At 34.9% G+C, this 26,988-nt stretch overlaps 5 protein-coding genes across 6 annotated transcripts; 2 read left to right on the top strand and 3 right to left on the bottom strand.

Moving 5' to 3' along the window:
* Positions 1–954: 954 nt before the first annotated feature.
* LOC142552311 (transmembrane 9 superfamily member 9-like) lies at positions 955–4,783 on the top strand. The gene is made up of 7 exons (XM_075662046.1): positions 955–1,181; positions 2,329–2,493; positions 2,575–2,684; positions 2,778–2,886; positions 2,980–3,092; positions 3,196–3,346; positions 3,429–4,783. Exons 1-7 carry the CDS (start codon positions 1,050–1,052, stop codon positions 4,584–4,586), a joined length of 1,938 nt encoding a protein of 645 aa, XP_075518161.1. The 5' UTR covers positions 955–1,049; the 3' UTR covers positions 4,587–4,783.
* A 2,084-nt stretch (positions 4,784–6,867) lies between these two features.
* LOC142552310 (enhancer of rudimentary homolog) lies at positions 6,868–9,227 on the top strand. Of its 2 annotated transcripts, none has more exons than XM_075662044.1 (4): positions 6,868–6,975; positions 7,950–8,043; positions 8,425–8,545; positions 8,933–9,227. In XM_075662044.1, the coding sequence occupies exons 1-4, from the start codon at positions 6,883–6,885 to the stop codon at positions 9,021–9,023; spliced, it is 399 nt and encodes a 132-aa protein (XP_075518159.1). In that variant the 5' UTR covers positions 6,868–6,882; the 3' UTR covers positions 9,024–9,227. The 2 variants fall into 2 exon arrangements, with proteins under 2 accessions (XP_075518159.1, XP_075518160.1); XM_075662045.1 differs by having other exon boundaries at positions 6,971–7,146.
* An 8,461-nt stretch (positions 9,228–17,688) lies between these two features.
* LOC142552308 (ubiquitin C-terminal hydrolase 22-like) lies at positions 17,689–20,557 on the bottom strand. Its single transcript, XM_075662043.1, has 3 exons — positions 19,443–20,557; positions 18,927–19,045; positions 17,689–18,625 (listed from the first exon to the last, which is right to left on the bottom strand). Exons 1-3 carry the CDS (start codon positions 20,225–20,227, stop codon positions 17,853–17,855), a joined length of 1,677 nt encoding a protein of 558 aa, XP_075518158.1. The 5' UTR covers positions 20,228–20,557; the 3' UTR covers positions 17,689–17,852.
* A 1,622-nt stretch (positions 20,558–22,179) lies between these two features.
* LOC142552307 (putative steroid-binding protein 3) lies at positions 22,180–22,725 on the bottom strand. The gene has a single exon (XM_075662042.1). The coding sequence runs from the start codon at positions 22,665–22,667 to the stop codon at positions 22,362–22,364; it is 306 nt and encodes a 101-aa protein (XP_075518157.1). The 5' UTR covers positions 22,668–22,725; the 3' UTR covers positions 22,180–22,361.
* Positions 22,726–23,173: 448 nt separating this feature from the next.
* LOC142552306 (thiamine-repressible mitochondrial transport protein THI74-like) lies at positions 23,174–26,369 on the bottom strand. The gene is made up of 8 exons (XM_075662041.1): positions 26,166–26,369; positions 25,254–25,652; positions 24,761–24,975; positions 24,242–24,312; positions 24,022–24,123; positions 23,711–23,828; positions 23,459–23,594; positions 23,174–23,350 (listed from the first exon to the last, which is right to left on the bottom strand). The coding sequence occupies exons 1-8, from the start codon at positions 26,244–26,246 to the stop codon at positions 23,315–23,317; spliced, it is 1,158 nt and encodes a 385-aa protein (XP_075518156.1). The 5' UTR covers positions 26,247–26,369; the 3' UTR covers positions 23,174–23,314.
* Positions 26,370–26,988: the final 619 nt, after the last annotated feature.

Here is a 26,988-nt window from a genome sequence, read left to right as displayed (position 1 = left end):
GGTAGCATATGATAAAACCATATATGAACTCGTTACAGCATGATTTTCTGCTCAAATAAAATGTTGGTGTGATTATTATCTCACAAGCCAACAACAAAAATATATTTTAAATTTCATAAATTCATAAGATGAAGGAATACCAATACTAGATGAAAAAAGAAATCCTCAACAAGTTGTAGCTACATTAATATTCAAATTTCTTTACATTTCATTGAAGATCTCTCGCATTTAAAAAATAAAATTTTGAATTATTCTCAAATATTAAGTGTAAAAAAGTAAGTGATTTCCAATGGTATAATAAAACTTTTTTTTTACTATACTTATGCTTAGAGAAGATTCAAATCAACTTTTTTGGGAAAAAAATTTCTTGCAGGCTTACGAACCCTTTTAAGAGAAAAATTAAGGAATAAAATTAGAGAAAACTGTGGAAAAAATTATACCTTACAACCAGTTCACTTATAGACGAATCGAGTCGGTTCGCGATTTTTCGAGCCGGCTTTATAAATATTTGATTTGTATCAGAATTTATCGAACTCAAGCCGAACTCGAACATGTAAAAAAAATCCGAGTCGAATAAGTTCGAGATTTCGAGCCAAACTTCTTTTCTATCCAATTTCGAGCAAAAAAATTAAAAAATTTTGAGTTTCGATTCGAGTTCAAACTCAAATATATTTAATTCGAGTCGAATTCGGGATTTACTTTTTAATAATTTTCAAATCGAATCATATGAAAATATTATCAATATCATGTCAACATCACGTCTTCAAATGGTTAAAGGATTGTAATTTTTTTAAAAAAAATCGAAAATAACAAATTAACATTGGAGGTTAGTGAATGTTTAATATATTTTTTTTTCAAAAAAAAAAACAATACGATGGAGGTCAGGAAAAAAAATAAACATGCATACCAAAATTACGATTTTTATATGATTACCGAAATTGCAACTACCAATGCAACCGACAGCCTTAAAATACACACAAGACTATAACTCATCCTTTTCCTCCCTCTCTCTGGATCTGAAAGCACGCAGTTAACGCTTTGATTCCACAATGGGAAGAGCTACGATTCGATCTCATACAATGCGGTTAATCTTCATCTTCAGAACCATCTTTATTTTGGTTTCTTCCCACAATTCCCTTGGCTTCTATCTTCCCGGCGTTGCCCCCGAAGACTTCCAAAAGGTCCAATTTTTTTTCTGTGAATCTGTCTTCAGCAGGGCAGAATTTTTATGTTCCCGTACTTCCACTCTGAATTTTTGAAGTTTTAATGTGTTTCTTTATCTGTGTTTTATTCAAAGATATTATCTTTTTTGTTCTCTGTGCTTTTACGTGGAATTAGCTAATCTAATGGGTTTTTTGTCAAGTTGTTAGATTTGATCGGATGTTTTGCTTTGGAGAAAACGTATCGGAGTTTATGGTACTTGTTTGAAATAGATTTTGGCCATGATAGGTGAAAAAAATTTGAAGTTTTGGTGGACAATGCTCTTTGTTTAATCTTGTGTTTTGAGGCGAAGATCTACCGATGTCATAACTCGTGCTATCAAGCTTAGGTTAATAAGCAGGGTCGTATTGGAGACGAAAGAGGAATTTTGACTATGGACTAGTTAATGCATTTTTTCGGGGCAAAGCTTAGATTTTGAAGGATTTAACTTGAAATTTGAATGCATATATTTTTTTTCGGGGATTACCTTTTTTATGCTTCCACCTCTGTTTCATATTGATAGTATCAAGCAAATTTTTTACACGGAACTTGGAAGGGAATATCAGAATATCTATTTCAAGAGATCACGAAGTTAATAATTATTGAACACTTGATATATAGAGAACTCATTGTGATAACCATCTACGGTGTGTGTCATATTTGGTAATTGATCTAGAAGACTGTAAAGAATCTAGTTCATGAGATTATTACTTTAGTTTCTTACTCGTTTCTATCAGAATTTCATGTTCCATTCAGGATATTGAATCTTTGAATACATGGACAATTATAATTGAGGAAAAGGACTCAGTGATGTTGCATTTGCATATTTGGCCGTTTAATAAATTGAATATATTCTCAGGAAAAATTGATAAATTTTAACTAAAAACCTGTACCTAATGCCACCTGAGGTTGAATCTAAATAGTACACACTTAACTATCAGAGAAGGAGAAGAGAGTTGATTCTTCAGTATCGCAGTGGCTGTGTTTTTCCCTTCTTTTTAAGAACTGATATGTGTAATTCGAATTGTTGTTTAAATTGCATGTTTTATGTTTATATCTTGAATGCTTCCTTTTCTACATAATGAGTTTCCGTGGAAGTAAAAAAAGATTCTTATATTTTTTCTCCAGGGAGCTCCACTGAACGTGAAAGTGAACAAATTGACTTCAATAAGAACTCAGCTTCCATACTCATACTATTCTCTTCCTTTTTGTCATCCAAAAACCATAGTTGACAGTAGGGAAAATCTTGGTGAAGTGCTTCGTGGAGATCGTATTGAGAATTCCCCCTTTGTGGTCAGTAAAATTTATTTCCTGATATAATAGTCCTTTTCCTTTTGACCATTGTATTTGTCATTAACTTCACTCATGCCACAGTTTACAATGAGGGAACCACAAATGTGCAGTGTTCTTTGTCGGGTTATACTTGATGCCAAAGTTGCAAAACAATTCAAAGAAAAGATTGAAGATGAATATCGTGTCAACATGTAGGGAACATAAATCAATTTTCTTATGTTATTATTAAAGAGTTCAAAATTTTAGAGCCTCTCCTTGCTTAACTATACCTTTTTGTTCTATAGGATCTTGGATAACCTTCCACTGGTAGTTTCCATTCCAAGATCACAACAAGAAGGACCAACAATCTACCAGCTGGGTTATCATATCGGGCTCAAAGGAGAATATAGTGGCGTAAATAGACCAACTTTGTCCTAATTTTTTTGAATGATATCTGTGCAACGTTTCTTTCATTTTTTTGACGGGCGTTATTTCTGTTATGTCCAGAGCAAGGATGTAAAATACTTCCTCAACAACCACTTGAGCTTCACGGTCAAGTTTCACAAGGATCAGGTGACCGAAACTTCGCGGATAGTAGGGTTTGAGGTCACACCATTTAGGTGGGTTCTTCAGGGATGTATTTTTCACTCTGTTACTTTCTTGGTGAAGTCTTGCTATGCTATATTCACGAAACCTTTAATAATGTTTTTCTTCATTGTTAAGCATCAAGCATGAGTATGAAGGGCACTGGAGTAAGGATGCTCGTCTAACTACATGTGATCCCCAGACTAAGCATACAGTTTCATCTTCAGACTCTCCACAAGTGGTTGAAGATAAACAAGAAGTGATATTCACTTACGACGTTGCATTTCAGGTGATCAGTTCTCCCAAAAATTTCTTACCCTTGATCTAAATATTTGTGAGGTCGACAGTTCGTGATACAAACTATATTTCAGGAGAGTGAGGTGAAATGGGCATCAAGATGGGACACTTATCTTCTTATGACAGATGATCAAATCCATTGGTTCTCCATTGTAAACTCTCTGATGATTGTTCTCTTCCTTTCGGGCATGGTAGCGATGATAATGCTGCGAACCCTTTATCGTGACATTTCCAAATACAATGAACTTGAGACGCAGGAAGAGGCTCAGGAAGAAACCGGATGGAAACTGGTCCATTCGGAGGTGTTCCGGCCTCCAATCAACTCAGACTTGCTCTGTGTGTATGTTGGAACAGGTGTACAATTCTTGGGAATGATCCTCGTTACGACAATCTTTGCTGTCCTAGGATTCCTATCGCCTTCGAACCGGGGTGGACTCATGACTGCCATGTTATTGCTTTGGGTTTTCATGGGAATTTTTGCTGGTTACGCCGCTGCACGTCTCTACAAAATGTTCAAAGGCACAGAATGGAAGAAAAACGCCCTAAGAACTGCATTTTTCTTCCCCGCAGCTGTATTTGCCATCTTCTTTGTACTAAATGCCCTCATCTGGGGCCAGAAGTCTTCCGGGGCTGTGCCATTTGGGACAATGTTTGCCCTGGTCTTCCTATGGTTTGGAATCTCTGTTCCGCTTGTGTTCGTGGGCAGCTATGTCGGGTTCAAGAAACCGGCAATAGAGGATCCTGTAAAAACGAACAAGATCCCAAGACAGATTCCTGAACAGGCGTGGTACATGAACCCCATCTTCTCAATCTTGATCGGAGGAATCCTTCCATTTGGAGCTGTTTTTATCGAGATTTTCTTCATATTGACTTCAATCTGGATGAACCAATACTACTACATTTTCGGTTTCCTCTTCATCGTGTTCATCATCCTCCTCGTCACCTGTGCTGAGATAACCATTGTGCTCTGCTACTTCCAATTGTGCAGCGAAGATTACCTATGGTGGTGGAGGTCGTACTTGACATCCGGATGTTCTGCACTATACCTCTTCCTCTACGCCACATTCTACTTCTTCACCAAGCTAGAAATCACGAAGCCAGTTTCAGGCGCATTGTACTTCGGCTACATGTTGATTGCTTCTTACGCGTTCTTTGTGCTCACGGGCACCATAGGCTTCTACGCGTGCTTCTGGTTCACAAGGCTGATTTATTCTTCCGTCAAGATCGATTGAGTGACGCACAAGTACGCGGTTTCATATGCATAAATATATGCGATATCAAGAGCATGTGTGAATTTTGGAGATGACAGTCCGGGGAATTCTCGGTGCTAAGTTAATTTTTTGTATTAACTTTTGTTTTTATTTGGATTTGTTGTTTCATCTATGTAGCAACTAGAGAGAAACTCAGGGCCGACATTTTATGAGGCCAAGGAGACCACCGCCTCCGGGTCTGGTCCTTGAGAGAGTCTAACATTTATATTTTGAGTCGATAATCTATTTAAATAAGTTTTTGTTGGCCCAATATTAAATTAAAAGAAGAGTAATTCGAAAATTTTTTGTTTATAATTGATCAAATTCGATTTTTTCTTCAAGTTCGGTTTGAACAATTTAAACAATATCAAGAGACTTTGGGGGATTTGTTGAGTTTGGAAAAGTTAACGAGTTGGTTTTAATTAGCTTGATGAAGTATTGTATAGAGTTTTAACAATTTTTTAAGATGCTACAATGTTTGATAAAACTGAATGATTTATTATCAAATACTTATATTGCCTATAAAGTTTTGTTAACGATTTTAATAACAGTTGTATAAGCATAAAAAAATTTATCGAAATTGAAGTTAATAGACATTTATCTTCGATCAATAATGTTACAAAATAGACTAAATGAGCTAGCTATCTTGTTGATTGACAAAGAAATGAACCGAAAACTGGATTATACAAATTTGATATATATATTTTCCTCTAAAATAGCTAAATGATTATTATTTATGTAATTATTTTAAATATTTATTGACTTATTTTTCTATGTAATATATTATTTCTTATGGATTATTTATTGTATTTATTATTTGAAAACTGAATTTTAACATTATTTATAGTAACAAGAGAACTCATTTTTAAATTTTCGCTTCAGGTCCCATACCTTTTTAAATTTTCGCTTCAGGCTCCATCGAACACATGTTCGGCTTTGGAGAAACTGACATTAAATTTGCTTTAAAGTTGGAAACTTTCTTCATGAATGAATCGTATATGGAGAATGAGTAGGTCTCTTATGAGACGGTCTCACGAATCTTTACATGTGAGACGGGTCAATCATACCGATATTCACAATAAAAAGTAATACCCTTAGCATAAAAAATAATATTTTTTCATAGATGACACAAATAAGAGATTAGTCTAACAAAATATGATCTGTAAGACCGTCTCACACAAATTTTTGACATGAAGAATTGAATTCGAATTTTTGGTTATAAATTGCTGAGTTTTCCATGATATACTAATGTAACATGGTACATATATATAATTCATGAATTTATATTTCTTGATCAACATGCGAATTCACGTACAATATCGAAATATTATTTTATTCCATCCAATAAATTCGACAATGGGAAAGTGGAACAAAGAAAATAATACAATAACGTCGCCGATTTACAGGAGATGGTTCACATTCCTAGCTATTTGCGTGGCTGAGTTCATCGGCGGGAAGCATCTGCCACTTACTGGCTGAGGACTGGTCTAGTGGTCTTCATGTTTTCTTCGGGAATTCATGTACCAGAGCCCTCCGACCGCAGCGAGGGCGGCTGCAGCCGTGACGTAAGGGCCATAAGGCATGTTCCGCTGATACGCTGATCCGGCTTTTTTCACATCATCGGAATTCATTGATTACTGTTTCTTCCAAGAACGGGCATATATATATGTATATGTGACCATGTCGGTGGTGGCCACGTCAGGCTTGTACAGCTGCATGCAAGCCACACGTGCTGTTGCTGCTGCTCACATCCGTTCTATTTACTTTTCATTCTTTTTAAATTGATATATGGTTTTGTTATGTTTTTTTCCCAAGCGATGCAGTAATGTTGTGTAATTCGTTGCTTCTTGGTTTGTGCTTTCCAATTGACAAATTTTTATTTGAACTATTTGAGGTTTTTTAGATCGAAAGATACCTGATAAGCTAATCAATTTGCCATTTGATTTGGTCAGCTAATTTGATTTGGTCAGCTCTTGCAAAATTATGTATTGTATTCGACTCTTCTGAAGCTAAGACCGATCAATAAATTAATTTAAAATTTATTTGTAGAATTCTTTGGTAAAAATTCAAATTATTCTATCTAAATTTCTCTTTTTTTTTTTGGTTTACAATAAGCAATACTATGCTAATCCTAGAAATATATTTTGTCAGAAGCAGATGAAATAAGACTCTTTGTTTAAGTAATAAAATTATATATAAAAATCAAAAAATTTACACACACTAAATTATAATTCTATGGATCGGGTCAAGAGATGCTGTGATCAGGCCTGATAACAAAATGGGCCTCGACCTATATTGGACCCACCCAGGCCTTAAAACCCCAATTATTAGCTGCACGCAAACCCTGCAGCTGAATTGTTCCACCAAAATGGTCAAGCTCTCGATCTCTATTTCTCCGTCCTTTTCTTCTTAACATGCGCCTCTGTGGAATTTTATTGATGACATAATTTTTCCATCTTCTTTGGGTTCTATTTGCTACGAGAATTGGGAATTTCTTGTGTGTATTTTAATGGTTTTATGCAGCTAATTAGTCTAATTAATGGTAATATTTCAGTTCATTGATTCATCAAGTTAAAATTTGTGCTAGTCCTCGTTTGCCTGTGTTCATATATCTGTGAGATTTTGTTTTTGATTCGCGTTTTTTTAGCTTGAATAGCCTATTATGCGTAGACACAGGTTGAATCCGTAAGTTCAATCTCTGAGCAAATCATTACTTATTCAATTATTACTTGTATAAATGCTAATACAGTGTGCATTCGTGAAAAAGAGAATCTTTGTTGAGCTTTCTCTTGCTGTTTGTGTGTGCACAATTGTTCTTAGAAGAGCACAAGAAAGTGACACTATTTTTTTTTATTTTTTTGAGTCTTGTTAACCGTAGATTCCTAATCCTTTGAAGGATCAGTTCTGGTGAATGTTATTCTCGATACTGGAAATGCAGGCTCGTTTATAATATCGAATGGCTGGATGACCATGATCACTCGTGATGAAATAACATTTTTGTGATAGTGGTTGCCGAGTTAAATTCATGATCTTGTTCTGCCAGCCCTAGCATATAACTCTTAATCTCCACTCTAAACTTTAATACTCCCTCATATCCACCTTAAAATATATTTTTGTTCCTCTTGTTTTACATTTAACCGGCTTCAGTAATCTTGTTAGTTTGTGAAAGTGAGTTCATCGTGTGTACAATCTACCCAAGGAATATAGCTCGGTTCTTTGATGTTTTCACCTGCAAAAAATGATTGATATCATGCAGATTCCCAATATCTGATGAGACTTCTGTTTTGCTTCTAGATGAATTTTTAATCTCTTGACTTCTTAACTTCTTTGGGATCTTGTATGCAGTCGAACAGGCATACCATTATTCTCATGCAAACATCTCAGCATAGAGCAACTCGGACTTTCATGGACTATGACTCCATCAGTCAAGCAATGGATGGTATGTACCAGATTATGTTTTATTAAATATAAGATTCTAATTGTTACGCTTATTTGGAGTATTATAGGTCTGTGAAAAGATTAATTATGAGATATCACATGTTGGATAAATTGTGTAATAGAGATTGAAATAGAGAAGAATAGTAATTTTCCATTTTTTTGTGTTGAGTCAATATATAATTTTGTTACTTTATCGCTTTCTAATCGCTTGTTTTGTTTTAGTGATGTTTTGCCTTTTTTAATCTTACAACGTCTGCTATCCCCAAAATTTGGTTTTCATATTGCCATCAATAAGATTTTTTGCACTGTACAGTGTTTTGGGAGCAGTTAACGGCATCATCCTAAAGTGTTTTGGTCTCATATAATTCTGACGTTTCTGCAGGGATTTGTGGACTATATGAAAGAAAACTCAAGGAACTGTATCCAGCCATGAGAAACATAACTTATGACATTTCAGATCTTTACAATTTTATTGATGGGCTTGCTGATCTGAGTGCATTAGTGTAAATCTCTCACTCTCACTCTCACTCTCATTCAACTCACACACGCACACATGCGCAAAGAGAAGACCAGCGCACTTTGGCCATCATGGACATGAAAGTGCGTGCAAATGAATGAATATTTTAATTTCTTGAACGCGGATTTGCCTATGGCAACCAGATTGTTCTGTTGAACTTCTAATAATCAGCCTGCCATCTGATGGCTTCAAACTCTAAGTTCTGCCTGATGCAGTCCTTCCTTTACCTTATAAAATGTCGGCTACGTGCCTGTCCTTTTTGCTTTTAGTTGCATTGTTCTACTGTTGAACTGCAATCTAATTCTGACCTTCCTTTTAGAGGCTGTTGCCATGGTCAAAGTTATTTAAACAATTTCCTGTTATTCTTTTGCAGCTATGATCACTCAGTTCAGGCTTATCTACCTTATGATCGGCAGTGGATAAAGCAGAGGACATTACAGCACTTAAAGAAGTTGGCTCAATGAAGTCCATGTTGTGCAGATAATTTCTTACTGGATATTGTAGTTAAAAGCTTAATCCACTGAGTTGGTCAGTCGGATTCTTGTATCCAAATCCTATTCCTGCAATTAATTTACCAAACTTTGTGCCATCGTAACAAAACTTTCCGTTGGTATGATCTGTATTGTTGTTGTATTACTGTACTAGTGTTTTTGAATATTCTTGTCCTACGTATGGTGTGAATTTTTTGCCAGTTGTTTTAAGCAATACGGTATGTCATTCTCACAGTCAATTCGGCTTTCTTATAAAACGTGGATTATTGATTTAAAACATGGATTGTGAACCTTTCCAAAAATATCCAAATACATAAGCAAGATAGCCTTTTTTTTGTACTTGTGACGTCTTTGTTCCTCAACCTAATCGCTCATTCTTAACAAAGACCTGTTGAACCTTCGAGGTCATAATTTCTTATTTAACAATCCAATTTCCCAAATTTCTAGCTATATCCTCGCTCCGACATATTGTAATCACCAAGATCTCTCAAATAGGTCAGCATCAGAAGCCTAACTAGCAATTCAAATGGCAATCAAGTGAAAAAATTCATACCAGTTCTCACAGAATGGCCTCAAACATGTCGAGTTCCATAATAGTTTACCTTCAACTTTTTACCTTAACAAAGACAACTTTATGGTAAAAATAGAACCAGATCATACTTTGGAATCAAGAATCACGACAATATAGAAGGAAATACTTCATTGGATCTAACTGCATCTTATTTAAACAATAACAGATAAACAAACAAGGTAATAAGCTACAAGAAAACCTAACTCAACTAATCCAAAGACATCAGACATGTTTACCAGCAAAAACAAAATAAGATCTCCGATGATACCCCAAAATAGGAACGACGTCGGTAAGGAGACCCCAAAGAGGCTTGATGATCCAGGGAATGGAAGTGATTCCAGAATAAACCTGAGCTTCAGAAGGCAGCACTTTCTGAACATCCTTCATGTAATACTCCGTCCCCACCCTTGCTAAAGATCCACCTAAACCTTGGCTGATTCCATACACAACCATTACCCCAAATACAAAACTCCAATGCAATTCCTTTGCAAGCATTTTGAACCAAGAAAATGGCGAAGAAACACAGCTTAAGATCCCCTTTTTGGGCTGCTCATTCTCTTGCACTTCTTCTTCATTATGCTTAGGGAGTCTCGGTTCCTCCCCCATGATTTTACGATCTATTTCTCCAATGTTTTCAAGAAACGAACAAGAACCCCGTTCAAAACCCAGCTGTTGTTGGACAGATTTATGAAGTTTTGTATTAAAAAAGTCAGCTTTATGCCGAGAAACGGATCTTGACTTCTCTTTTTATCAATGCAACATCAAAAGAGCCGAAATCTCAAATACAGTTTTTACAAGACAGCATGGTAGTTGGGAAGCCAATATCTCAACTGCTCGAATCTTGACAATCTTTGTGCAAGCCTTTTTATGTCCTTCCAACAATCAAAGAACAATAATGTAAAAAAATATCGATGGACGATGAACTTCAAATGCAAAAGATTGCCGAGGCGCGACAATACGCAATGCCAAAATAAGAATTGATTATTGGACCCATTTGGATTAGAGTATGAAGTAATCTTATGCTAAAATAGATAAAATTGTTGTGAAAAAATAAAAATTTATGGTAAAAAGTAAAAATCTTAAACTCTCAAAATTCACCAAACTACACACTTTATAATATTTTTCTCTCTACTCAATTGTGATTTTCTTCACAAATGAGAGATCTATTTATAGGAAATTTTTATAAATAATCCAAAAATAAAATACATCATTACCTACATCATCACACACTAATTTTCAATATTTACAACTCTTATTTTCAACATTCAAATATTCAATACACACATTTTAAATATATTTTTCAACACTCCCCCTTGTGATGATGATCATAATGATTGTCTTCATTACGTGTTTTTATACTGCCTCGTTAAAAACCTTACTAGGAAAAATCCATTGGGATAAAAATCATAGCAAGGGAAAAAGAGTGCAGTCACGTAAACTCCCCCTCATGTTGACACGAACAATTCTTCACAAATTTCGTAGATTGCGCATCCCAATATTATATATATGCTTTCTGAATATTGACGTAGGAAGCGCCTTTGTGAAGAGATCTGATGAATTTTCACTTGATTGAATGTGACGAACATCAATACATTTATTCTTCTCAAGCTCCTTGGTGAATGCGAAGAACTTAGGAGAAATATGTTTAGTTCTGTCGCTTTTTATGTATCCTTCTTTCATTTGAGCAACACATGCAGCATTATCTTCATATAGTATCACAGGCTTCTCGTCGAATGATAATCCGCATGAGATTTGGATATGTTGGGTCATTGATTTTAACCACACACATTCACGACTTGCTTCATGTAGTGCAATAATCTCGGCATGATTTGATGAAGTTGTTACGAGCGTTTGTTTCTGTGAACGCCAAGAAATTGCAGTGCCTCCACGAGTAAAAACATATCCAGTTTGGGAACGTGCCTTGTGTGGATCAGATAAGTATCCAGCATCGGCATAACCAATTATACTTGGATTAGCATCTTTTGAATACAAAAGTCCCAAGTCTGTCGTTCCTCGTAAATAACAGAATATATGTTTAATTCCGTTCCAGTGTCTCTTTGTTGGATATGTGTTAAATCTTGCCAACAAATTTACGGCAAAAGATATATCAGGCCTTGTACAATTTGTAAGATACATAAGGGCACTGATAGCACTTAGATATGGTACTTCTGGACCAAGAATATCTTCATCTTCTTCACATGGTCGGAATGGATCCTTTTCTATGTTTAATGATCTAACAACCATTGGAGTACTTAAAAGATTTGATTTATCCATATTAAAACGTTTAAGGATCTTTTCTGTATAATTTGTCTGGTGAACAAACATTCCACATTCTTTTTGTTCAATTTGTAAACCCAGACAATACTTGGTTTTTCCAAGATCCTTCATTTCAAATTCTTCCTTCAAGTATGACACAACTTCTTGAATTTCCTTATTCGTTCCAATGATGTTTAAATCATCAACATATACAGCAATAATTACCCATCCGGATGTTGTTTTCTTAATGAAAACACAAGGGCATATTGAATTATTTACATATCCCCTTTTCATCAAGTGATCACTTAGTCGATTATACCACATTCGACCAGATTGCTTTAACCCATATAATGATCTTTGTAATTTCACAGAATAACATTCTCTGGGTTTTGAACTTTGTGCTTCAGGCATCTTAAATCCTTCAGGGATTTTCATATATATATTACTATCAAGTGATCCATATAAGTAAGCTGTAACAACATCCATAAGACGCATTTCTAAATTTTCAGATACCGCCAAGCTAATCAAATACCGAAACGTAATTGCATCCATCACGGGAGAATACGTTTCTTCATAATCAATTCCAGACCTTTGAGAAAAACCTTGTGCAACAAGTCGAGCTTTATATCTCACTATTTCATTTTTCTCATTTCGCTTTCGAATAAAAACTCATTTGTATCCAACAGGTTTTACACATTCAGGTGTAAGGACTATAGGTCCAAAAACATTACGTTTATTTAGCGAATCCAATTCAACCGGATGGCTTCTTTCCATTTTATCCAATCCTGCCGATTTTTACATTCACCAAAAGATTTTGGTTCATGATCTTCATTATCATTTATGATGTCGATTGCCACATTATAAGAAAATATATCATCAATTTCTTCTATATCTTTTCGGTTCCATATTTTTCCAGTATTAATGTAATTGATAGAGATTTCATGATTCTCGTCAGTTTGTGGTTCTGACAGAATATTTTCATCATCATGTATTTCTTCAGGAACATCATTCTTTATTTTGTGATCGTGTTTCTCTATAAATTTTCTTTTTCGAGGATTTTTATCCTTGGAACCAACTGGCCTTCCACGCTTCAGGCGTTTAATGACATCATGAGTATCTTCAATTTGTTTCTTTGGAATTTCAATTCGAGCAGTGGCATTTGCAGCATGTATATATGATTTAGTTACCCCTTTTGTGTCAGCAAATGCATCTGGTATTTGATTGGCTATTCTTTGCAAGTGTACAATTTGTTGTACATCTTTTTCACATTGTTTTGTTCTTGGATCCAGATGTAACAATGATGATACATGCCATGTAATTTCCTTTTTGGTATGTTTCTGTTCTCCCCCTAACATTGGGAAGATTTCCTCATTAAAATGACAATCAGCAAAACGTGCTGTGAACACGTCGCCTGTCTGAGGTTCAAGATATCGAATGATTGATGGACTATCATAACCGATATAAATCCCAACCTTTCTTTGAGGTCCCATTTTCTTTCGTTGCGGTGGTGCAATAGGCACATACACCATACATCCAAAAATTCTCAGATGAGAAATGTCTGGTTCTTTACCAAATGCAAGCTGCAATGGGGAGTATTTATGATATGCACTTGGTCTGATGCGAATTAATGAAGCAGCGTGTAAAATTGCATGTCCTCATATAGAAATAGGGAGCTTTGTTTTCATAATCATTGGTCTAGCAATCATTTGCAGACGTTTAATCAATGATTCAGCCAATCCATTCTGTGTATGTACATGAGCAACATGATGTTCAACAATGATTCTCATAGACATACAATAATCATTGAAAGTTTGGGAAGTAAGTTCACCAGCATTATCAAGTCTAATTTTCTTGATTGTATAATCGGAAAATTGATTCCTCGATTTTATTATTTGAGCAAGTAATCTTGCAAATGCAACATTTCGAGTTGACAATAAACATACATGTGACCATCTGCTGGAGGCATCAATCAATACCATAAAGTATCTGAATGGTCCACATGGTGGATGGATTGGTCCACAAATATCACCCTGAATACATTCAAAAAACATTGGTGATTCAGTTTGGATTTTGGCTGGTGATGGTCTTATAATAAGTTTTCCAAGAGAACATGCTTTACATTGAAACTTATTATTCTGAAAGATCTTCTGGTCTTTCAGCGGATGACCATGTGTATTTTCTATAATTCTTCGCATCATTGTTGAACCAGGATGTCCCAATCGATCATGCCAATTGGTTAATATCGAAGAATTATCAACTACCATGTTTGATTCAACGGGACTTATATGTGTATAATGCAATCCAGTAGGGAGCATTGGTAGTTTTTCAATCACATATTTCTTTCCTGATTTGTATGTGATAAGACACATATATTTCTTATTCCCTTCATTCATTGTTTGAGTATCATACCCATGGGAATATATATCATTAAAACTCAACAAATTTCTTTTCGATTGTGGTGAATATAAAGCATCATTGATCAAAAATTTTGTACCATTAGGTAACAAAAATTGTGCTTTACCACATCCTTTAATCAAGTCTACAGGACCTGATATTGTATTCACCGTTGTTTTTGTTAGTTTTAGTTCCAAGAAATATCTTTTATCTCGGAGGATAGTGTGCATTGTACCACTATCGGGTATGCAAACTTCAGCTTTGCTCATAGCATTTTCCATTTTTTTGAACTTCAAAAAAATATGCAATGAAATAAAATTACTGGCAATATATATTTAAATATAACACATATCATAATTATACAATAAAACATTATATGGATACATGAAAAATAAATTATTTTACATTTATATTCTACCACTATATTGTTCATTTTCAGAGAAATCATTGAGAAAATCTGCAGCATCAATATTGTTCATTTCTATCCCACCAACATATTGATCATTTCCAGAGAAATCATTCATAAAATCACCAGCATCAAAATGAGTTGAATCACTCAAATGGTCACTGCGTTCAGTGAAGTTTGTCTCCTTTTCTTTCCCCTTTAATGATTCTTTATAAAGTTTACAAAGGTGTTCAGGGGCTCGACAAATTTTGGACCAATGTCCTGGAGTACCACATCTGAAACAAGAACTTTCATATCTTTTTGAGTGATTTTCATTAACACTTGTATTCTCATGATGCATTTTCTGTGGATGGTTTGGGACGCTCTTTTGAGATGAATTATAAAAATAACTATCTCTATTGTTTTCAAAACCATGGCCTCGACCACGACCACGGCCAATTCCACGTCCACGTCCACGTCCACGACCTCGACCTCGACCAAAAACTTGTCTTTGAATTTGATTTTGGTTTCCAGGTTTAAATTCATTTTTACTTACAGCATTTACTTCTGGAAATGCTGTTGATCCAGTGGGTCGGGACTGATGATTTCTCATTAATAGCTCGTTGTTTTTTTCCGCCACAAGAAGACAGGCGATGAGTTCAGAATATCTCGCAAATCCACGTACTCTATATTGTTGCTGTAGAGTAATATTTGATGCATGAAACGTGAAAAATGTTTTTTCAAGCATTTCCGATTCTGTGACCTCATGTCCACAAAATTTTAGCTGCGAGATTATTCGATACATCGCTGAATTATAATCGCTGACTTTCTTAAAATCTTGGAATCTTAACATATTTCATTCATCACGGGCGGTCGGAAGTATAACTTCTCTTATATGTTCAAATCTTTCTTTCAATCCTTTCCACAAAGCCATGAGATCTTTTTCAATTAAATATTCACATTTCAATCCCTCATCGAGATGTCGACGCAAAAATATAATGGCTTTCGCCTTTTCTTGTGATGTCGATATGCCATTTTCTTTTATTGTCTCACTTAGACCCAATGACTCAAGATGCATTTCTACATCGAGAGTCCATGGCATATAATTTTTTCCCGTGATGTCGAGCGCAACAAATTCGAGCTTTGTCAAATTTGACATGGTGGTACTAAAAAAAATTACGATGCATTTTATTAGTTAATGAATATTGCAATACAAATTAATGGATAAACAACAAGTACAAGCATTTGTAAAAATAAAGAAAACACACGAGGAGGATATTCTCCGATAAATAAAAGACTCGTGAGTATGATAACCAAAATAATTAAAAATAACCTTGAGAAAGCCATCTTTTTTTTCTTCGAAAATTTAGTGAAGAATAATTTTTAGAGAAGAAAAGAAAGTTGGAGTGATTGAATGTGTTTATGAGATCATATTTATAGGGCAAAAACTAGCCGTTTTGTTACCGTTTATGACCGTTGGTGTATAAAAAAATAAATGTATGTATTTGTATAATTTTATGGTAATAATATGGTGTATATAATATTAGACATATTTAAATAATTATGTATATCATATCATATTATTATAATGATGTATCATAAGATATTTTATTTAAAAATCTTATAGGCTTTTATACTTGTCGTATCCCTTACCGGGAGTGTGGGATGTCGTCTTAACATCCTCCCAGGATTTATAACAAGTGTTTGAAAAATTTATTTTTATTATTAATAATAACATTATATTATATATTAAATATATACACAATAAATAAATAACAGTAAAATAAATATTATTACTTTTGTTACCTTTTTCTTCTGTTTAGAGCTTGGAAGGATGGGGGACTTTTAGAGCTTCGTGCTGATAACGTGTTGTGAAAAAATAAAAATTTATGGTAAAAAGTAAAAATCTCAAACTCTCAAAATTTACCAAACTACACACTTTATAATATTTTTCTCTCTACTCAATTGTGATTTTCTTCACAAATGAGAGATCTATTTATAGGAAATCTTTACAAATAATCCAAAAATAAAATACATCATTACCTACATCATCACACACTAATTTTCAATATTTACAACTCTTATTTTCAACATTCAAATATTCAACATTCAAATATTCAATACACACATTTTAAATATATTTTTCAACAAAAATAAATAATATAAAATATCAATAATATATATTCTTTTATTTAGAACCATCTGAACCACCAACTACTCTTCGAATCTCAGGCAAAAAAAACGTGAAAATCAACCGTAATAATTAGCAAATTAGTATAATTTAGTTACAATTAATTTATAGTTACTTATCAATAAAAAATATAATCTTAAAACACTCATTTTATTATATTGCCATACTTTACATTTTCGTTAATTTAGATAGATTTCCGTAATTTTGATAAATAATTTAATGCACTAACACAAGTGGAGGAATGAACCAAGTCTAATCGTTTGACAAGTCAGATGTGGATAAGTATGCAGCGTCTGAGAATTTTTATTGGTATTCAAAATAATCAAATTTCATACAAAATAGAATTTCACTCTCAAATACATTCGCGTATCAATAATATAAAAAGACATAATTAACATGCCAATATAGGGAACTTCTGATTTAGTAAATATTATTTTGTCAATATATACCAAAATAAGGATAGGTGTATCTTTCAGTACCGATGTAACATGTGTGGGAGCCTATTCCAGCAAAACTATTCACTTCTTGGAGAAACTGATTTCTAGTTAAAAAGATAAAGTGTTTCACTAGATATTGCTTAAAGAAAGAAAAATGAAATTAACATCTATAATGAACTAATCTCAATCCAAAAGTAAAACAAATAAACAAACAAACAATCATGGCCACATTTTCAGTCAATTTTATGATTATGGTGTCCGAACGAGGAATATCTCGTTGCCAATTCACAATCAAGAAACAACCTGTTCCTAGCCAAACAAATACCAGCGCCTGGAAAATAATTTACTGTCTACTGCAACGGCAACAACTGAATTTAGCTGCAAGAATCAGTAAAAAGATGCAGCCCGATTGGAGGGCAGTGATCTTGGAAATGCACCTTGTGGAAGGACCATTCAAAGCTTTGCCACCTGGAAACGAAGCTGCAGGTGCTTGCATCATCAACAAAAATCACTTGATTGCAATCAAAGCGTATGCTGTTGCGAGTCATTTCTTTAATGGATACGTCGCCTAGCAACAGCCAGCAATAGGAACAAAAGGGTCGGTCAGTGGCGATAGGGGTTGGCAACTCAGATCCTCGCTACCTCTGTGGTATAGACCTTTTTGCACGTAGAAAACCAAGTAGCATTGCGAGGCTCTAACGATACCTTCATCCACCTCTGTTATCCAAGCATCATCACATTTGTACCACTGGTTTTTCAGACGTAAATAAGCTACGAAATGGCCTGATTCCAACATCCCTGAATGAGTAACCACAGCAAAAATCTCAAACTCGGTAGGAATGTCTGATTCATCACCCTCAAACGGAAAGATTCTATTGCCAAATCTTTGTTTGACGATAGAAGAAGATAGATATGGCTTCATATCAAAGGAGAAAGGGAATTGCAAATGGTGGTCAATTTTTCTTGACATTTTCTGAATATGAGAGTGGGCAAATCGCTTGATATGCAAGCACAAAACCAGTGGGAGCTTTTTTACAGACATTTGCTTCATTGCATCATGCTTTTCGTGACAATTTTCACAGAACAGTTTTGACCCCAACTTCTCCGGTCTAGTAAAAAGGTCGAAGCATCCGGCAAGCGTGGACGACACATTGGTCTTGTTTGGCTTGCCTGGCTTACTAATGAGATTAGTTGCATAAGAAGTGTTCGTGTTCAACTCCAGAGATATGTCCACACATGGATCATAAGTTGAGGATGTAAACCCACAGGATGTACAGGTGACATCGGACCTCAGTATACCGGAGAAAACCCGATGAGCAATACACTGGCAATCCACATTTTCTGGGCAAACACAAGAATTAATTCCAATCAACTAAACTTAATAAATGGGGACAAAACGTTTGATTTGTTATAGCATAAAGCCATGGTGCTTAAATACACTCCTTCTAAACTTTTACAAAGCTACTCATGAATCCGCACGTGTGTGTGTGTGTTTGTGGTCAAACATCCCTACTTCTAGCTCACTGCAAATAGGCACCGACTCAGGAATGCCAAATAGCTGATTGCACATATTTGAACCAGAACTCAACTATTATTGGGCAACTATAAAGAACACAGTCACAAAATTTGCGATTTAAGTCACCTTTGTTTTCCAGATTAGCTCTCCCTAATTTCTCATGGATTCTGTCAAGCATTGAAATAAAGAATTCATGTGCGTCTTGCTGCTCATAGCAAGCTTGGTTTTTTGAGTGCTGCCACCAGCTACAAGTAAAGAAAAAGTTCCACTCCAATCAATTACAGAAAACAATCTATAAGCACAAGCATCAATTCATTATAAGGAAAAACATCGAAGTATATTACATGGCACTGCTCCAAATTAAACATGCTCAAATATCAATTTGTCGGGATGTAAATGAAATATGATTTAAAGGAACATTCATCAAATACAATTTTTATTAATGCAAGTAGCATCTTCAAGAATCCTCAAGGGAGAATTCAACTAATAGGTGTATGTAGCAAGAAACATAACGAATTTAAACGCTTCGCACACTCAGAAAGAGACAGTTCACATGGTTCAACAACATAGTCAACAGAATCATGACTGGACTACAACCAAGAAACCTATAAGTTAAGACATAAATCAAGGACACCGACAGACCTATAAAGAAACTTAGCCGGACTGAATGGCGTCCGATCACCCGAAAAAACAGCACAAAAAATGGCATCGATATCACAAGGCAGGCACGATTGATTCACTGAACTTCTCCTGCAGCTCTCGCTGTTGTGCCTATCATTGAGAAAGTAATTCCTCAATGGTGGTGCGTGAAGCAATGCCTGCAACACCGAGTTCATAAAACATGTATTTCCAAGGTTATTTAAACCTCGCAATCCCAATGGGAAACAAGATTTGGAGCTTTGTTTTCTCTTCGACACCAGTCTTTTCACATTTTTAAAATCCAAATCAGCCACCAAATCCAATCTTTTCCTTTTACTCAGCCTCAAATCAACGCTCCCCACAATCCCATTTTGACTTCGTGGGAACCTCGTCATTTGATTACACACCACAGCCTTGTCAAATTCTGGATCATACACCTGATCACAGCACACAAAACAATAAAGCTCAGCCCTTTCCATGTCCACAGCAATCTCATGGCCACCATTAGATTCACTGTGCAGAAGGGCGTGATTTGATTCAGGATCTACACAGCATGTCGTTGAGGAACAGATCAAACACATAAAGAATCTTCCGTTACAACCGGAGCAAACTTTACATTTGGGCACCTCTGATTTGGATTTATCCATCATTGTTCTGCCACACGTGGTAAACTTGAATAAATCCTGTACCAAACTATAGTTCCTCAAGCCATATTTCAGCTTGTAATCCACGAGGTGTTGGCATGGCTTAGGAGTAGTGTAAGAAGAATTTCTTGCTGACATACCCATAAAAATTGAATCTTTAGCAACTAAATTAATCTTATGAACAATATTTACTTCAAGAAAATCAATATGATAAGTGATCAAGGAAGATCGTTTACAAAAAGAACAGTAAAGGGGATCAAAACGAAAATTAAAAAAGACGGGTTGATCTGATAAGATGTTCCGGAACAAAAATACGCGATAAAGTCATACTAATTGGGGATTAATTAAAAAAATTCAATCGGTAAAAGGTAAAAGCCTCTGAGGTTAATGCCCAGAACGAAGAAGAAGGTGGAGGCGCTTTTTTCCCTCAGCAGGGACCGACTCATGGTTTCGCGTGTGGGACAGAATACCCCCCCTAGGATTTGGTGGACAGATCACAACCGTTCATTTAATTACTTTTAAAAATTTTATGAAAATGTTTCGCCTCCGATTTATTGGATAATAATCGATTCTAGAATGGCCTTGACTACCAATCCACGACTTGAGAGTCAATTTTATCTTTTCATAATTATTTTTTAATCTTAGCAAAACACAATTTTTAAAAATAAAAAATCGATACACACACACACATATATATATAATGTTTTTACCATATATATTTCGAATATAGTTGTAATCCATATTGAACATTTTCCATCTTCGTTACTTAAAATTCGGTTAATTGCATTTGTTCTCTTTAGACATTGAAATAATACTTCGTTTGGCCAAATTGCTAGCTTAAGAAATGGATCTAATAATCTAATTTAGCTCAATATGTATCAACGAGGCAACACATATTTTTTTGTCGAGAGAGTATATAAAAATTTAAAATATTTTTTAAGATGTAGCTCTCATATATTATATTAATATATTGTAAACAAATATTGCCATTTTCAAAACATAGTAAAAGAGAGATCAAGCGACGCCTCTAAGTTAATACGATTCAAGGGAACCAAGTAAGACCAATAAAGTGACAGACACAGTTGGGAAAAAAAAAAAGGATAAGCCGGAGAGATCGGGGATCAAAGATTTTGAGTAAACAAAGATTAATTCCCAGAAACACACGAGTTTGATACCTTGAACTCACCACCTCCAATGTCAATCCAATTATTTCATATCCCATATCTCAACACAGAGAGGCACACGACGGGAATCACCAAAAATTAAATAAATAAAAATGATGATAATAAAAAAACCAGGTAGCACATCAGTGCCGGTCACCATAAGGAGTGAAGCCGGATAATTAGTGATTATACACTCAGTGAGAAACACAGACAATATTTGTTTATCATAATAAAGGTTGCAGCACAAAATGTTGCCGAAGCTTTGGATGGTTGTAAAACTTACGCATCTTAATATGCAAACTGGTATTTAAGTAGAAGAAACACATAATATCAAGAATCCACAATTATACACTGCACAGTTTCAGAATCTAGATTCAAGTTCAACCATCGCTTCTTTATCAAATTACATTGATCACACATAATACAACAGAACATAACATGACCACAACTTCAAAATCGACTAAGGAAACTTGATGTCCAAGCTACTCGCAAAAATAAGCACCACGAGACAAGGAAATTAAAGAATCAAATCAAACAGAAGAAAAACCACAATTACCATCACCAGAACTTAAGCTAAAGCACCAGTGATTGATAGAATGAAGATATACAAGCTATAATCATGTCTATCCTATTGTTAATCTCCAATCAAGAAATACCAAAGACTTCTAACTTCTTTCTCGCTTCATCATTGTATCACATTCACTTCGAAAATTGATAAGATGGTACAGAGTTATAATCAAGAACCAAGAGAAAATAATAAAAATGATTCATGTCAATATTTAAATGATATCAAGACTCAATTTTTAACCATAAGGACGACAGGAGGACATTCTGGCCCAAAGATGAATATCAAAGTATTCCGTCAATCACTCGCTATAACGTGGGAACAACAATATAAAATTCTCGATTATTTATCCAGTAAGGTGAAAATAATTACATGAAATTCCCAATTTATTAATCCATAAGCAAGATCGTGTTCATACAAAACGCACATCAGAACATAAAATTACATAAAAAAAAGCATCGTTCTTCCTTCTAGTTCCATATATCGATAGATTATACCACATATCACTTTATCGTACAGTAAAACCATAAAAAAGGAAGGTTCCCAGTTTTTAAGCACTAATAACTCGACCGACAATGGGGTACTTGGCCTCGAATTTCTTCTCCCAGTCATTGAGGACGCCGATCTCCTTATCGGTCAGTCCATCAAGCGAGGGAACGACGTCGTGCTCCTCCTTGCTCATCTTGCCGAGAGCGCGGCTGGCATCCTTGCCGGAGAACACGCAGTACGCCCCGCCAGGTCCGTAGAAGGATTTTCCGGAGGTAACGTCAAAGATTCGGCCCCTGATCGCCACGTATATCGGCTTGGATGGATCGGTTCCATCGTACTGTTTGAGCTGTTGTGGAGTGAACTCCATCGATTTCTGGCTTTTGGATTTGGTGAGTGTGGAAGGCAAAGTCAGAGTGGATAAGACTGAATAATATATTTAAAATGCCTACTTTTCCAGATATTAAATTAAATTACCCCAAATTGATTTTTCCATCAAAAATAAATTTAATTTAAATAAATTAAATTACCATTAGAATAATAATTTTAAAAAATATTAACACTGTGATTTTCTGGGGAAATGCAAACATTTATCTAACTAATGTTTTAAAATTAATTCAGAACCAAAATTTGTAAAAACAAAAAAAACAAAAAATTCGTGTAATTTGAGATTCCGTAAATTTAGCATTAAAGTTTTAATATATCAAATTAGTTTACGCAGATAAATAAACGTGTGTGGTACTTTCAGATAACTAGGGAGATGATAATATTAATTAATAATTAAAATATAATATATTAAAATTTATTATTTTTTTAAATCTAAAATATAGAAATTATAATAATAAAAGAAATTTGAATGTATATTTGTGTAAATGATGAATGAATGATTATGTTGGAATGTAAAACATGAAATAATATCTTTAAAGTACAACTTGGAGTCAAAAGTTTATAAAATGCATAGAACCAAAGGTCGACTCGTTTCATTGTTCTATCATCTTTATTTACAGGAAAAAGCTATCAAGACAGATTTGCTATTACAAATCCAGTAAATACCTGCATTAAAAACAGGAGGTAAAACGTCAGGAACTCGAGGAAAAATGCAATGAACTCTTGACCAGATAGACAAAAACAGAGGTCGAGAGAAAAGGAACAGGAGCGGACCTGAACGCATCCCAAGATATAGATGGCAGAGTAATGACGGCCATGAACTAACATATCTGCTACCATGGCTATTGGTATGGTCAAGGACATTCCTAAAGTTGCCACTAGAGGGGTTGTCCAAACTACAGCGAGAGCCCTGTTTCATAATTCGAATCATCATACGAAAGATGATGAATGGTAAGAGTTGTTGTAGGTAAAGCTTTCCAAGTTTTTTAAGTAAAAAGAGTATGTAATTGTGCAAAAACTATATACCATAGGTAGTCTGATAGAACACTTCCCACGAGACCATTAAGCAGAACAAGTTCACACATGGATGCTGAACTTGGAAACTTGAAATCCGGCTCTATTCCCAATGCATTAAATGGGAATGCTGCAATATCCCGTGCATTACGAGAGATATGGACAGTTAGAGCCAACTAATTTCTAAACTATTAATATTCCACAATGAAGCAAAATGGATAATAACAGACTGTGGACACGGTTTTGCCAACTGTTTTACAAGATCACAGGGCTCACAACAAGCATTGGAAGTAGTTTGATATAGAAAAGTAGCAGTCTCTTACCCAGCCACCAAAGGCCTAAAAAAGTAAACAATCCTATATATCCAAAGAACTTCTGCACCTCAATCTTGTCTCCTTTTGATCCAGCAGATTTCTTGAGCAGCACTATGAAACCCATATAGAGTTTATATCACAAAGTTCGAATGAGAAACCATATGACAATGAATTTAATGAGACGTGTATTTTTATTTGGTAGTGCTTTGTAATCCAATAATAGGTATACCTGTAAATAAGCCATAGAATACTGCAGAAAGCAGACCAAAAATGCCCCCAGTGATGGAATGCTGTCTCATCCTAGGTAAAATGAGAAATCAATAGCAACTGCATAAAACGTGGCCTGCCCCCAAAATACTGAAGTAAAAACTGATGCCTAACAAGTCAAATCAGCATTAGTAATGGCCTTATGCAATGACGGCTTCACCGAGGAGTTGCTTTCTAATGCATAGACAAAAAAAAAGACAATCTACTTTAATCCATTATCTTCTTTTAAGTATGCAGATTATGATTCATGCTTATTAAGGGTAACGAATCATTATTTGTCCAAGGAATCAAGCCAAAGACCAGTCTGTTTCATGTTCCTAAGGATAAGACAATATTCATGAGTAACTTAATGAAAAACTGAATATATATCCAACCATGAAAACAAAAGTTCGAGGCTTCTGAGTGAAAAGTAACTAAACCGAGTTGGTGCTTGCCCAAGAAAATAAGTAAGTAAAAGCCAAAAGTTAGTAACTATGCTTACTCAGATGTGCTAAGCATTTCATCAGTGGCCCAGGTTTTCCCTGCAGTAGTCATTGCAACACCAGCCATACTTATCAGAACGGCAGCAATTTTTGTCACATTAACAGAATCCTTTCCTATTACTGCTGCAAAGAAAAGTGTGAAGAGCGCCGATGTTGATGTTAAGACAGTTGTGCTCGCTACACTAGTATACGCCAGCGCAGAATTTGAAAAATACTGCAATAAACCCAAATTTAACCAATTATAATGTTCTAATTTAGTGTTGATAACCAAAAGATTGAAGAAAAACCATGCATCTTATGTGAAAAGACTTCATGGCATTGAAAAAAAAGATGATACTCTTAGAAATAAATAGGTAGGTCGGTGGCCTAGCTATCTGAAGGGAAATTGTCAACATCATGATCTTCACTTGCTCTTTTTAGATCCAAACTGTGAAAGCAATCTTAAGCCCATTTATGCATGCTAAAATTCATCATACAAAAGCAAAAGGATACCTCCGTTATAAACCATAAAGGAGTGAGATAAAGGCTGTATTTCATAACTTCCCATGAGCTAAGCTCGAGTCTCTCTTCAAGCAAGAGGAATTCATCGTCCTCGTTCTTAAACAACAATAATGGTTGTCCAGCTTCTGTTTCACTTAAACTCGTAGCTGTCATTAAGTAGTGTTGCAAAGGTCCCTCTGAATGATGCCATCTCTCATTGAATTGGAGAGGAACATCTTGTGCACCCAATGAATTTGAGATACTATCGTGGCCATATATATTTTTAAGCCATTTCTTGTACAATAATTTGCAAATGCAGTCTTTGCAAAATGACAAGGGAATAAATACCGCCATTAAAGATATCCACGTATATGTGAGAGCAAATGGTTGTCTGTACTGCACAAAAATTTTCTGCAAGAATAATGTACATTTTAAATGTAGGTATGCAAGAAAAGTTCATATGCGTGCAATCTGATCATTATTAATAACAAGCTTTCAATGGAAATCTCATAGTATGAACTCTGCTATAATTCACTTCAGCCGACAATCCAGAATTTTATCAAATTTATGTGTATCCATCATCACTTATATAAATTTGGTCCCCACGTTCATGCTATATCCAATTAATTGACCCAGCTGCGAAATCTATATGTGGTCACGCTAAAAAAGCCTAAAACAAATGCAAAAACAAACTACCTAAAGTAAATCCTCTCAAGAAAATAGGAAAACAAACAAGGACACGCCAAGACTAAGAATTTAGGTCCATTCAATCCAATAGCTAAAACCCCACATGCAAACTGAATTTCTTTTCTCGAACCGTCAAGAAACAGTCAAATTAGTGGGCCCAACGAGAATCACATACCAAAGAAACCCATTGAAGTTCAGGTAAAACACAAAACACACGGCAAAGGTCAGGAACCATACCTGAGTGACCTCCGCAGAAGCAACCCATATCAGCACAAAAGTTCCGATCATCCCCAAACCAGCTCTGTACTCCCAGCCCATCTTCAAGAAAAACACCAATCAAACTCCAAAAACAACCAACCAAACACTCATCGTATTCGTCTTCGGTCTATGTATGTTATAAACGTGAGATTGTGGGAAGCCGAGAAGTTAAAACAGACAAGAAATTAAATGGGAGAATACGACACACGTGGATTTTGTTTAAATAAATAATAAACAATTAATTAAAAAATTTAATTTTTCTTTCTCCATTTTTGTATTATTATTTAAAAAGACGTTGACATAATTAATTAGATTATCGAGTTATTTTAAATTAAAATATTAGAAATGGATATTGTAAGAGAATTATTTACAAAATACACAAATCATGCCATAAATTTATCTATAATATTTATCTTTAAATTTATTGAAACAAGGCTGCAGTAATTCCATAATACTCATGATCTGAATACTGTATATAACATATAAACACGATTCCTTTTCCAAATAGTTTTTAATCCTTTTACGTAAAATACGAACTAGATTTTCATTCACATTTTAAACCCATCAAAATCAATTCGTAAAATTGGTCATTCTTGTCTCAGTCTAACGTTTCAATGGAAAATAATGTCCCAAAAAACATATCTTTTCTACTCTAAACTGTCTTTTTTTTACCATTAAATTAGCAGTATCACTAACAATTTCTGTTGAGACATCGACAAAGTAGATTGCTATTGTTAAAGAGGAAAAAAACCGCGGAAGACTCAAGATTTTGGTGATTTTTTAATTTTTCTGCAATACAGCC

The sequence above is a fragment of the Primulina tabacum genome, chromosome 7 (assembly GCF_025594145.1).
Source record: "Primulina tabacum isolate GXHZ01 chromosome 7, ASM2559414v2, whole genome shotgun sequence".
NCBI lineage: Eukaryota > Viridiplantae > Streptophyta > Magnoliopsida > Lamiales > Gesneriaceae > Primulina > Primulina tabacum.
Note: the sequence above shows the minus strand (reverse complement) of the source record. Positions and strands in the feature narration are given on the sequence as shown.

Bases quoted from the DNA above. Each gene is read 5' to 3' on its own strand.
- LOC142552311 (XM_075662046.1), top strand. From the start codon at position 1,050: ATGGGAAGAGCTACGATTCGATCTCATACAATGCGGTTAATCTTCATC. The intron at 1,182-2,328 runs GTCCAATTTTTT...TTTTTTCTCCAG, and splicing joins CCCCCGAAGACTTCCAAAAG to GGAGCTCCACTGAACGTGAA. The intron at 3,093-3,195 runs GTGGGTTCTTCA...TTCATTGTTAAG, and splicing joins TTTGAGGTCACACCATTTAG to CATCAAGCATGAGTATGAAG.
- LOC142552310 (XM_075662044.1), top strand. From the start codon at position 6,883: ATGGGCCTCGACCTATATTGGACCCACCCAGGCCTTAAAACCCCAATT. The intron at 6,976-7,949 runs GTCAAGCTCTCG...TCTTGTATGCAG, and splicing joins TGAATTGTTCCACCAAAATG to TCGAACAGGCATACCATTAT. The intron at 8,044-8,424 runs GTATGTACCAGA...ACGTTTCTGCAG, and splicing joins CATCAGTCAAGCAATGGATG to GGATTTGTGGACTATATGAA.
- LOC142552308 (XM_075662043.1), bottom strand. From the start codon at position 20,227: ATGGGTATGTCAGCAAGAAATTCTTCTTACACTACTCCTAAGCCATGC. The intron at 19,046-19,442 runs GTCTGTCGGTGT...CTTTACTTGTAG, and splicing joins CCGGCTAAGTTTCTTTATAG to CTGGTGGCAGCACTCAAAAA. The intron at 18,626-18,926 runs GTGACTTAAATC...GTGTTTGCCCAG, and splicing joins AGCTAATCTGGAAAACAAAG to AAAATGTGGATTGCCAGTGT.
- LOC142552307 (XM_075662042.1), bottom strand. From the start codon at position 22,667: ATGGAGTTCACTCCACAACAGCTCAAACAGTACGATGGAACCGATCCA.
- LOC142552306 (XM_075662041.1), bottom strand. From the start codon at position 26,246: ATGGGCTGGGAGTACAGAGCTGGTTTGGGGATGATCGGAACTTTTGTG. The intron at 24,976-25,253 runs GTATCCTTTTGC...GGTTTATTGCAG, and splicing joins CTTTATGGTTTATAACGGAG to TATTTTTCAAATTCTGCGCT. The intron at 23,351-23,458 runs GTCCGCTCCTGT...TTTTTAATGCAG, and splicing joins ATATCTTGGGATGCGTTCAG to GTATTTACTGGATTTGTAAT.